Source organism: Zalophus californianus, chromosome 1, assembly GCF_009762305.2.
Source record: "Zalophus californianus isolate mZalCal1 chromosome 1, mZalCal1.pri.v2, whole genome shotgun sequence".
Classification (NCBI taxonomy): domain Eukaryota; kingdom Metazoa; phylum Chordata; class Mammalia; order Carnivora; family Otariidae; genus Zalophus; species Zalophus californianus.
In genome coordinates, this window is record NC_045595.1 from 56224329 (window position 1) to 56236712 (window position 12384).

The following is a 12384-nucleotide window of genomic DNA, read 5'->3' on the forward strand; positions in this document are numbered from 1 at the left end:
GAAGGGCCGGAATGTCCCCCGGGGGCGTCTCCCCAGGAATCTCGGCGTGGGCAGGCCAGCGCGGCGATGTGGCGTCACCGGCAAAGTTAAGCCTCCCTGGCAAGTCACCTCTTGAGTCTTTCTGGAGGCGAACAAAACCGTTCTCTCTTCTATTTATCTCCAGCTGAGAATGAATCAATGAGCAACGTCTGGCTGTGTTCCAAATGTGTCTCATTTTAGAGCCAGCATGCACGTGATCGAATCCAGCAGTTTAAGCTAATAGCTCGCATATTTAGTGCCGGGGCTGTGCAGTGGGTGAGCCGATCCCAGAGAGGGGCACCTTGTGACTGATGAAGCTGTGCTCTCCCAGGAAGAGCCGCTGAGAGTGGGCAGGGGCTGGGGCAGCAGGGAGCTGGATGAGAGAGCATGGCGTAGGCAAAGGTGTGCCGGGCTCAAGAGCCCAGCCCTGGTGGCCGGAACCTAGGCAGTTGGGGGGAATGGAGGCTGGCAATGCAATCGTGATCCACCCTGGGTTCCAGGTAGTTCTGTGGAATGGTTAAGTGTGTGAGCTCTGGGGCCAGGCTGCCTGGGTTCCCATCCCAGCTGGGCCACTGAGAGGCTCTGTGGCTTCGGGTAAGTTATTTCCCCTCTCTGTGCCTTGGTTTTCCTGTCTGTAAAATGGACAGAAGAGTGTTGTTAAGGATTAAAGGCACTCACATATGTGAAACACGTAGAATGGTACTCAGCAAATGGTCAGTAGGTATTAGCTGCAACTGTTACTATTCCAGAGCAAAGAGGTGGAAGCTGATGCCAAACCCAGGAGGGATTCATCAAGGATTTTTTTTTTTTTTTTTACAGTAGAGAGTGATCTAGATCAGAGGTAAGGTTTGGAACGGGTCCCAGGGCCTGGCAGTCTAAGAGCCCAGGAGAGGGGGAGGAGCTGCAGGGTAACCAGCCAGGGGGCTGAGGATGGGCCCTCAGCTGGCACCGTTGAGTGGCTGGAAACTAAGGGTGGGTTTGGGGGGAGATTGAAGAGGGGGATGACTGGAGCTTGATGACCATTTGGAAGTAGGGGTTGAGGGCGTAAGAGGCTTTGGGGATGACTGCCCCGGGGTCTGGCTTGGATGACAAGGTGGATGTTGGTCCACCCTGACCGGGCGGGGGGAGGGACGGGGGAGTTAGGGATGCAGGAGGGGCCAGCGTGGGTGGAAGATGAGTGAGTTGAGACATGGCCAGCTTGAGGTGGTTGCAGCTCCTCCATGTGGGGCTGATGGTGAGGCAGCAGGTGTTTCTGGAGCTCCGGGGCAGAAAGCTGGAGATGGGGTGGGGGTCTAAGGACAGAAATGGTTCTGGAAGACCTGAGAATGGACGGGAACATGCAGAACATACCAGAGCAGGAGGGGAGAGGAGCAAGGCCTTGGGCCCCCTCTGCAAGGTATGAAGGAGGAGGAAGAGGAAGGGGGAAGAAGACGGTAGCATGGTGGTCAGAAGGAGTCCAGAAGAAGATGTGAAGAACTAGGGCTAGGGTGCAGGTGCCTCCCAGTGAGTCTGGACACGATGGGGCCAGCCTGTGGGCCTGCCTACGCTTCTGCGTCAGCCATGGCCCTGGGAGCTGCGTGGGCTTTGGGGAGGAGTGAGACCCCATCCTGGCTCTTAGGGAGGTCATGTTCCTGGGAAGCAGGAAGTGCTGAGTGCCTGCCCAGAGGTGGGTAGACAGAGTTCCAGCTAGAGGGGGTGCCACGAGCTGGGCCTGCAAGGGGTCCGGCTCTGATGGGGCCAGGCTCTGCAGGGGAGGGTGGAAGCTTAAGAAAGGCGCACAGCTGGGGGTTTGGGTGTGGCCAGTGCAGGATGAGCAAAGGGGATGGGCAGGGAAAAATCTGGGAAGACCTGAGTCTGGGGGAGCCTTCCCTACTCAGGCTGTGTGAGTTGCATTTTAGGGTGATTTATTTTGAATAAATGACAGTAAAGTAAAACAGCGCCTTCACTCTTTGCTTAAAGACTAATTAACCAAACTGATGAACAGAGAAGTGATTGCAACTGCCACAGGAGCCAAACTCTGCAGCCCACCCCAAACCATTGAATGAATTCAGGCCTGCCGTTCAGCTCGTGCTCTGCTGTTCAGGAAAAGCAGCCTGTTCAGTGGGAGAGGGCAAGGCTGCAGAGTCTGACCGGCCCGGGGTCTAACCCCAGCTCCACCACCTCTGGGCAAGTCTTCCAGATGTTGAGCCTCAGTTTTGTCCCCTGTGCAATGGGCCATGCCCCATAAACAGGCAGCAGGGTGAGGTCAGGAAAATGCCCGGCACGGAGCCCACATGTGATCGGTGCTCAGTGTAGCTGCCTCGGCTCCCTCCCCAGATAGTGATTGGTGTCCCTCAAAGGATCGTGGCCCATTCCGTCCGCCCAGGCCAGACCAACTTCCAGGAGGCCACCAAGGTGACTGTCACCGTGGGAGACAGAAGCTCTAACCTGAGAGGTAGAGAGTGAGGGGCTTGCTTGGTCTGGGGGAAGGGGGGAACTGGGCTCAGGGGCTCTGCTGCAGTTTTGTCTGCTTTTCCCACTCAAACTCACGCCAAAGCCAGAGAGAGCATTTAAACCCCTGCTGGCCCATTCCTTCCAGCTTTTTAGAAATCCGAGTCCTCCACAAGCTGAGACCATGAAAAGAGATCTTCCTAAAAGGGCCCGGCACCCAGAAATGGCCTATGTCCGAGCTGGAAATGCCACTTCAGCCCTAGGGCACCGAGTAAAGAAAGCCACACTTCACCCCCACTAATCCCAGAAAGTAATGACTTAGCAGGCTTCACTGCTGATTTTGATTTCTGTAATTACCTCTTCCAAGTCATGCATAGAACATTTGACCCTGTCCCCTGCCCATGACAGCCCTGGACAGCAGCTGTCAGAAATAAATACATCAATACGGGCTGTTTTGGGATTGGTTTTTTTTTAACCACTTAACTGGTAGAATTAAATACAGCTGTTCTCGTTCTGATTGATGAGGCAGCTTTACTGCATCCAGTAACCTCTGTTTTCCTACCTCAGTGCACGGGGATAGCACCGTGCAGTTGCCAAAATGATACTTAGTGTATTAGTGGGGAACTGTTGCCTCCTGATGTCCAGAAATAAATTGCCCATTTTCCCCTGCTGACAGGAACAGACGACGTGCATTAGTGGGCCAACCCATCTGCCGGGCTGCTGGATGCAGGCTGTAGCACAAATGCTCAAATTCGGATCCAAAACTGCCCACGATTCAGAATGACCCTCCTCCTCCCTAGAATTGTCCTCAGCTTTTGTAAACTGGCAGCATCGTGAAGCTTGGGGCAGCCCTGGGGCACCCTGTGTGCATCATTTTGCAACCCCGCCAGCCTGTGTGCGGCCTGCTCTCGCTTCTTCATTTTCGGGCTCCACGGGCAGGTGCAGAGGCCCGGGTGGGCCTGGCCCACACCCTTCTCACCCCCTTCCCATCTCCAGGTGAGTGCTCCCCTGTCCAGAGGGAAATCATGGAGACTCTGCACCCAGAATCCCTCATTAGCTGCCAGCTCCAATTCAAGCAAGACGTCTTCGATTTCCCAGCCCGCGATGTTTTCACAGCAGAGCCAGGATTTGATGCAACTCTGGGTGAGTTCACGAGGGTCCCAGTGGGAAAACTGGCTCCTTTGGGTGTGTTTAGCTCACCGTCCCTCTGCACAGAGGGACCTTGTCTGTTGGGAGCTCCAGGGACTGATGCAACCCCTCTGGCCACTGGCCCCTTCCGGCCACCAGGAGGGGTTGGCAGGCCTGTGCTGGGTGGTGGCCGTTCTCTGCAGCCCCCCGTCCATGCAGCAGGAAGGACACTTCTGAGTTGGAAAAGCTGGCTTCAAGGCCCAAAGCCAGTGGGTGTTGAGGCTCTGTGACCTGGGCAGGATGGTGCCTTGCCTGCCCGCATGTCAGGGCCGAGTGGTGCAAACAAGCCAGGGCTGAAAGTGTCCTGGGCCCACGCAGTGTGTCCAAGCATCACCGTTCCACGGCCCGTGGAGCCAAAGGCTGGTGCCGTGGGGTTGGAGCAACTGCCCGGGCCCCCAGCATGCGGGCCAGGTGATGCGGAGTGTCACCAACACAGCCTGAGGAGAGGAATGCCCTCCTGGGGCACTTCAGGGGTTCGGTAGGATAGTTCCTGCGACCTGCTTAGCGTAGTGCCTGGCACACACTCCTGTTACCAAGTCTCGATGGTAGATGCCAATGTCATTATGATAATGACTGTTGATGAGCGTTTGGCCCACTTTTCAGTTCCTTCCAAGAACATGCTGCCCAGTCTTAATTAGGAGGAGTTAGCATCAGCACACCAGGTCCTAAGCCCAACCTGCCGCGCCCCATGGCTCGGGTCAGCACCCAGGCCGCTGCCTAAGACACAGGAGGTACATCCTCAGGACACGTCGTGTGTGGGGCCCAAGCGCAGGGCTTGACACGGAGCAGGCACCTGGGGGTCCCGTGCCCTATTTATTTGTGAATGTGGCCCCATGAGGGTTGCGATATTATTCCCACTTTATTGAGGGAAACTAGCCGACTCACCGAGGGATGCCTGGCTGGCATGGGCAAGGAAGGGACTCCAGCACAGGCACCCTGGTTCCAGACTGGGGGGCTCTCCAGGGTCCCGCTTGGCAGTGTCCATTTAACTCATTTGTCTACCCAGGGCAGGCATGGAGGATCCAACAGGGATCAAAATAGTCCCAATCCATGCCCTTCCAGAACTTTCTGCTGTATCTGGGGCCATAGACCGTACTGGGAGTCAGGCCCAACTGGCCTGTAGCCCAGCCTTGGGGCAAGGTATCTGTTGATCATTTACTCACCGTCCCTCTGAGCCAGGACGGCTGGGCCCTGAGATGTGGAGCTGGCCCAAGCCTTCCTACCCCATGGAATGTCAGGGCGCTGCAGATCTGGTGAACCAGAGCATTCTGAGAAAGGAGCGAGCAAGAGTGCTGGTCACAGAAAGGGTGTCCAAGCTGGACCGGGGGTACCAAAGAGGGATGTCCTTGGAGGGTCCCAGAGGAGGTGATGCCTCACCTGGGCTCTGAAGGATGAGGAGTTGCCAGGAGAAAGTGTAGCATCCAGGCATGGGCAGGAGAGGGAACTATGTGGAATATCCTCGTCTCCACAGGCCGGTACCTCTGCTCGGTCACAATGCACAGGCTGACAGACAAACAGCTGAAGCATCTCAGCATGAAGAAGACGGTACTGCTGGTCACCGCCTCCATCCCGGGCAGCCACGTCCCCGGAGAGCACGTGGGCGCCGAGGTGCCCTTCAGCCCAGGGCTGTACACTGACCAGGCTGAAATCCTGTTGAGCAACCACTACACCAGCTCGGAGGTCAAGGTCTTTGGTGCCATGGAGATTCTCGAAAACCTGGAGGTGAGTGGCGTCCGTGCCCGAGCCGGGGGCCTTGGAGAGGACCAGGAGGCAGGGAGGCCCAGGTGGAACATGGAGGCCTGGACCACCTCTCTTTAAAATGAAAAATTAAAAAAAAAAATGTAAATACGCCTTACCCTCTTCTTCCTTCCCACAGCACTAATGTTGTCTATGAGACTGTATAATTGTATTAATTACTGTGACTTCTGCAAGTCTTCCCCAACCAGGAGTTAAGTATGCGAGGCCAGTTACTTAGCACAGGGCTTCCCTAGCACGTAGTATGTGCTCAATGAACATTTCGTCTGTTCAATGAATGAAGTCAGTGCAGGAATGCACGCTGACATGGGGCAGGAGGAAAAAGCCCTAATCCCTGACCTATCACTGACACCTGCACAACTGGGGACAAGTCCCTGACTCCGGGCCTCGGTTTCCCCATCTGCTGAATGCTGGGTGAATGGTGTCCTGGGTCCTGCTGCCCAGCAAGCTGGGAGAAGATCTGGGGTGATGTGGTGAAGGGGTTTTTGGCTCCACTGTTTGCTTCATCATCCCTTGTCTTGCTGCAGTGAATATGGCTGAACATTCTTGGAGTGAGACAGGGATGAATTCATTGCTGGTGACAGAGGGTCTGCCAGGCCCTGGGGTTGAGCTGCTGGCGATCGGCCATAAACAGAGCTCCAGGCTGTTCCCTTGGAAAGTTGGCGTTTGATGATAGTTCATGTTAGTTTAGCATTTTTTTAAAGAGCACTTGATTAGAATTCAGTGATATTGATTTGTCCTTTCTTAAAAACACTCCAAGTATAGACACTGTGCTCCTTTCCTGACTTTGCAGATTTCACGCTGTCAGAAGTACCCAGGCATCATCACCTGCCTAGGAAGGGGGCCTGGGGAGGGGTCTCCACCCCTGGCCTTCGGGCCCAGGAGGGAAGCACAACATGTCAGGCAGAAGTTGGGGGGGGTGCTCCTCTCCAGCCCTAATGTCTCTCCCAGGTGAAATCAGGGTCCCCAGCCGTGCTGGCCTTTGAGAAGGAGAAGTCTTTGGGGCTCCCCAGCTTCATCACCTACACAGTTGGCGTCTCGGATCCCACGGCCGGCAGCCAGGGGCCTCTGTCCACCGCCCTGACCTTCTCCAGCCCCATTACTAACCAAGCCATCACCATTCCGGTCACCGTGGCCTTTGTGATGGATCGCCGAGGGCCTGGTCCTCGTGAGTCACGGGATGGGGCACAGCTGGGATGGGCCTGGGTGAGGAGGGCTGGGCTGGGTAGTCTTGGCTGTTTGTGGGAACCTGGGGGCGTCGAGAACTGGACGACTCAGAAATGCAGAACATCCCGCAAAGCGAATATCACTCATTCAAGCAGCCACACGCACTTTGCTTCCCCGTCTGTTCTCAACACGGCAGCCAGAGGGATCCTGTTGAAATGTGACTAGATCATGCCCCTCCTCTGCTCAAACACTCTGCTATAGCTCCCACTTCCCGAGGGAGATAAAGCCCAAGTCTCTCCAGTGTCTTGAAAGGCCCAGCATAATCTGCCTTCCCAACCCATTTATGCTTGTCTCCCCCTTGAGCACCTTCCTCCAGCCATGATGGCCTCCTTCCTGTTTGGGGGACATGTGCAGCCCCCAGCTAAGTCCTTGGCATTCACTGTTCCCTCTGCCTGGGATGCCTGTCCCCCAGATAGCCCCTTGGCCCACACCGCCCCCTCCATCAAACCAACCTTCCCTCAAACTTTCTCTGCTCATATAGTAGGAAACTTTGAACCTTACTTCCACTCAAACCCTTTTCTTTCTTCCATAGCACTATTCTCAACTGTCAGCTTATAGAATAATTAATACAATTAACTACGATTGCCACTGGTCTTCCCCAACTAGAAGCTAAAGTGCTGTATGTGGGGACAGCGCTTGGAACAGGGCCTACCTAACATACAGTAGGTGCTCAGTAATGGATGATTCATTGATTCTGTAGTCATTATTAGCACCTGCTGTGTGCCAGCCCCTGGGCTGGGCAGAGGCCTGAGGAGCCCGCCACCTCAGGGCATGGATTATAAACACAGTAAGAAAGGAATGATTGTAAAGATGGGGCTTAAGAAGTGGGAGGCACACAGAGGGGGTAATTTTACCTCTGCCAGCTGGAGGGTGCAGTTCAAAGGGGCTGCTTATACCAGGTCTGGAAGGAGGAGTGACCAGGGGGAGGGCGAGGCAGTCAGAAGGACCCTGGGGTGATGTGCAGGATGAAGGGCTGGGCCGTGAGGAGCCTTAAATGCCAGGCCGAGGGCTCAGGCTTTTTCTGGAGAGCAGGGAAGTGGTCTGGTCAGGTCTGGCTGAGAGCACACTGAAGGGGTGGGACCAATGTCAAGGGCACTTGAAAAGGCCACCACCTCCTTCCTGCCAAGCAGGGATGTGTTCTGATACAGGACAGCCCAGTGGTGGGGGGGGAGGGGTGCAGGATGAGGTAGGGGGAGATGGAAGAGGAAGCCACAGTCTGGGCCACCCCGAGGCGGGGCCCCAGAGGAGGGGTGGCTTTGGAGCAGCTGATACTGGGCTCCCTTGGTGCTTGGGCCTCAGTTCTGAGAGCAGCAGTATCGCTGTCCAGTGCCTTAGCCCAACCCTGACTTCCATTGTCATGAGCAATGCTGCTCACGGCTTGACGTTTTCAACACTGCCTTGCCTTTCCGGGCAACTTGGCTGCCTCCTGGGCAGCCCCCACCCTCTGACTCCCCCGGACATGTCTGTTCTTCCTTGGAATGGGTACCGAAACTGAGCCCATTTCCAAGGAAGCGGGGTCTCAGGGACCTCGGGTGGAACTAGGTTGGTTCAAGTGGCCCAGGATGGAATAGGACCACAGGACCAGACGCCGCCCCAGGCCTCGGGCGGGCCACCTCACCCTCTGGCCACCCACAAAGACACAAGGCAACTCCGCGTGTTGCTTTGGTGACTTGTCTTTCCATCGATCGCAGACGGAGCCAGCCTCTTCCAGCACTTCCTGGACTCCTACCAAGTCATGTTCTTCACACTTTTTGCCCTGCTGGCTGGGACTGCTGTCATGATCATAGGTGAGGTGGGCCACATTGTGTGCCCTGGGTTGCTCCCCACCCCCCACCCCAACTCTAACCAGCCATGTGCTCTTGCAGCCTACCACACGGTCTGCACGCCCCGGGAGCTCACCACACCTCCGGCCCTCTCCCCACAAGCCAGCCCTCGCCACAGCCCCCACTGTGAGTAGCCCCCCGACAGATGCAGCCAGGCAGGGCTGGGGCTAAGAGGGAGGGGTCCTGAGGGAGGAAGTGGGCCCTGAACCCCAAGTCTCAGAAGCTCTGGCCCTGGGCAAGAGTGGCAGCTGAGGTGTGAGGCCCAGAAGGCAGACTGGGGAGCTGGTGAGGGGAAACGTATGCCGCTCCTGGGCGAGGAGAGCTCTCCCCAGGCAGGACGGTGCAGGGCAGCAGGCTGGGGGCAGGGAGTTGTCTATGGCGGTGTGCTCACTGGGACTGTCTCCGCCCTGCCGGGGCTGCCACCAAGGGCTCTAAGCTGGGTTGGGCTGGCTGACTCAGAGGTAAGGGTTCTGGACAGTCCTGATGACGGATCCCCCAGAGGAAGAGCAATCACGAGGGCCATTCCTCTTCATAGTCCGGTTGTCTCTGGTGACCCTGAGGTCCTGGTGACCCTGTACGGCTCCAGGGGACACTTCTCCCTGTGAGAAGGGCAGTGCCTGACCATGAGGGCGCATGGCAACCCTTATGTCTTCTGTGTTCCATTGGAGGGTTCTCTCCCCTGAACAGTCGTCTACGGAGCCTAAGGGGGCATGGCCAGGCTTCAAAGAATCTGAATTTTTTGGAAGAGAACGGTTTTGTGCATAGATGCATTTTCCTGGGTGACAAGATCCCGCATGCATCCTGGACCCCTAGAATCATAGCCTTCCACAAACGTTCCCCAGCCACCCTGGCAGTGGGCATTCACCTTTTCTAATCCCATCTCCCAATACACCCCTCCCTCTGTGTGTTGGAGCCACTGTGGAGTTTGGCATTATCTCTTGAACACTCCAGACTCTTTCGCTCACATTGGAGTCTTTGTTCCTGCAGCTTCCTCTGCCCAAGGAGCAGTTCCTGCCCAGATGGACAGGCTGTCCTCCGTGCATGCCCTGCGGACTCATGGATGCTTCCATGTGGTCCTGAGACCCACTCCTTGCTCTCTCCCACAGGTCTGCTGTGGGGGGTCAGGGCTTACGCTCCAGGCCTCTCTGCGTGTCCGGCCATCACCTGTTCCTTGGGTGACATCAGACCGCCGGCCCAGGGCTGCCTGGGGGTGTGGTGGGGGCGGGTGGCTGACACTTCTTCTATCGGGAGCTGTTCTGACGTGGGCACTGAGGAATCCCTGAGGAAGGCCGAGCTCTCCCATCTGCTCTGTCACTCACTTCTTCTCTCTCCACTCTAGATTTCGCTGCCTCGTCGCCGACGCCTTTCAACGCACTGCCTCCCAGCCGTAGAGCCAGCCCGCACTCGGGGCTGTGGAGCCCTGCATACACCTCCCACTAGCCAGTGGGCCGGCCCTGCGCCCCCACGGTGGGGACAGCGCCAGGCCCTCCTCGCTGCCTGCTCTGTTCTGTAGTTCAGGCTGTGCCTGCTAGCTGCTGCTTACACGCAGGAATTCCAGTTGGCTTTGGTTTGGTTTTGTTCTTAGCCTTTGCGAAGACACTGGTTCATTCCTTCGTGCCTGGTTGTCTGGGGTTTCTGGACAACATGTAATCATGCTTTTCTTTCTCTCCAGTCTCTAGAACCACTCTCTTCTTAAGACTTTGAGCAGGCAGAAGCTCCATTTCCTAGGAGGGGATGTGACTGCGGTGGCCTCAGGGAAAGGACTTTTTAATCACTTCATTTTTGTGGGGTGTTCCCCTCACGTGAAAACTTTACCCCTAGTCTGGCTCCTGCTAGGAGATGAGGGGAGGGAACAGACATGAGTGTCAGGTGCGGGCCCCATGACTGCACAGAAGCCTCAGGAACGCAGTGGCGGGGACCCCGTGCTGGCTCAGCCTCCCCCGGGGGGGGGGGGGGAACGCTCACGTGCCACGGGAGCCGGGAGCCGGGCCGCTTTCTGCCCCTCTGTGGGCCACTGTGACTAAGCATGGGAACGTCTCCTGGACATGGCCACAGCACCATTGGGATGTCCTGTGGGGTCTGGTTCCTTCTCCCTCTCCCGGCCTCTCTATGGAATCGTAGTTAGGAAGATGACCTTGAGCCAGAGACCGGGCTCTGTTCTTCTGTGTGTTCTCCTGGAGAAGCCACTGTGTTCCACCCAAGCACAAAGACCCTGTGTTATCTGTTCCTCCTTTTGCATCTCAGCACACCTGAGCCTCTGGCCCGCCCGGTGCGGGCACCAGTCTCCCCATGGCATCCCTCCCTGGCAGGCCCCGGAGCCCGACCTGGCCAGCGAGGGCAGTGGGCCTCCCCTCCAGGAGAGGGCTGGGAAGGAGAAGATGATGAGGAAAAGGCCCTCCTCCTTCCCAGACCCTTGTTCATTCAGCATCGGAGGCCCCAGAACGCGGCCCCCTCTGCCCTAGGCCGAGAGCCGTGCCACTCTCAGGATGAACTGGGACGCCCCGCAGGGCCAGGTATGCGTGGCCACTGTGTGTGGGGAGTCGTCCGCTTGACTCTGAGCCACAAGTGTGAATCCACTTCAGGCCTCTAGGGCTGGACCATGTGATTTATTTTTGTAAACCTGGAGACAGGAAGAATTGTGCCTTGCATATTACTTGAGCTCAAACTGACAACTTGGATGTAAATAGGCGCGTTTCTACTTGGTTTATTAAATAAAGCTCTCTAATTTCGTAAGAGGGGCGTGCTCATTGCCAGAATTGCAGGCATCCTGCCTGGGGAGCAGGTCTGTTCTGCTGCCCCTCTGTGCCACACTCCCCTTCTCTGACTGGCCACCAAGGACTCCCTCCCGTGCTGTCTTCCCATGGCTGCCAGCCCTGAGGACATGGCAGCGCTGCCCACATGTCACCGGGTACCACCACGGCCCCCCCCTCCCTCCCTCGCTGTTCCTTCCTCCTGCCCTTCCTGCCCTCCTGCCCCACTGGCTTCCACCCCCACTTTCCTCAGAAGCTGACCTCCCTGGGATCACCATCCCCCTGCTTACTGGGCCCCAGCCCCTCCCCCTCTGTCCCAGTGCTTGCTCCCCTCAGGGGTGGTCCCCTGCCGTCCCTCCATGACCCCCCGCCGGGCCTAGCCTTCTGCTTTCACAAAGTACTCACGGGCTCACCCCGAGGGCCCGAGGCAGGTTCTGCTGTCCTGTGTCGTGGGTGCAGGAGTGGAGCAGATGCCTAGAGAGACCAATTGGCCGCCCAAGGTGGCAGGCTGCCCGGAGCTGCCTCTGGTCGAGGCCGCCTGTCCCCTACATCACCCGCCTTCATCCTTAGGACCCAGACCACTGACTCGGAGCTGGGTGGAGAGTGGCCACAATACACTCTAGGTCTTCCAGCCCTTTTGGCAGCTGGAAACCAATAATGCAACTACATTATGGGGACAGAATGTGAGCAATGGTGTCCCGTGCAGCTTGTGAAACAGACTAACGGGAGGTGGTGCCCCCCCCACGCCACGTTGTCCCTCCCCTGGCTGGGCAGAACGGGTAGGGGCCACCAGAATGGCTAGGCCGTTGTCTGTGGAGCCTGTGCGCGGACCCAGGATGGCCTCCCTTGACAGGAGAGAAGGACACTCCCAGGAGCTTCAAGGTCAAGTGGGTCTTCTGCCGCGGCCAAACCTCATCCCAATGGATTCAATGGCAGCGCCCGAAAGCAAGCCTGGCGGCCGAGCTCTGTGCCCCCTCCTGCAAGCCATACCCCACATCTAGCCACCGCCTGGCCAGAGCTCTGCCCCCGCCACCATGGACACACTTGCACCTGCACGACTCAGGTCCCCTCCTCGGGCCCTCCTCGCCCATACCCTACATCTGGCCAGTCTCTCATGAATCTGCCCTTTTCTTGGCCCAGGGCCCCCTAACCCCCAGCATGAGGTCCCAGTCTCCCCACCGGCCTCCCTGCCC

At 57.2% G+C, this 12384-nt stretch overlaps 1 protein-coding gene across 2 annotated transcripts in view; it reads left to right on the forward strand.

Moving 5' to 3' along the window:
• NUP210 (nucleoporin 210) overlaps positions 1-11166 on the forward strand; it is a 106462-nt gene extending 95296 nt beyond the window's left edge. The window contains exons 34-40 of one of the 2 annotated variants that reach the window (XM_027585069.2): positions 2335-2452; positions 3445-3591; positions 5108-5358; positions 6343-6559; positions 8310-8405; positions 8484-8567; positions 9781-11166. In XM_027585069.2, coding sequence (XP_027440870.2) covers positions 2335-2452; positions 3445-3591; positions 5108-5358; positions 6343-6559; positions 8310-8405; positions 8484-8567; positions 9781-9881 — 1014 coding nt within the window. In that variant the 3' untranslated portion in view covers positions 9882-11166. Of the gene's footprint in view, positions 1-2334; positions 2453-3444; positions 3592-5107; positions 5359-6342; positions 6560-8309; positions 8406-8483; positions 8568-9780 lie in introns of those variants that run through there. The other variant, XM_027585070.2, reaches the window with a different exon arrangement.
• Positions 11167-12384: the final 1218 nt, after the last annotated feature.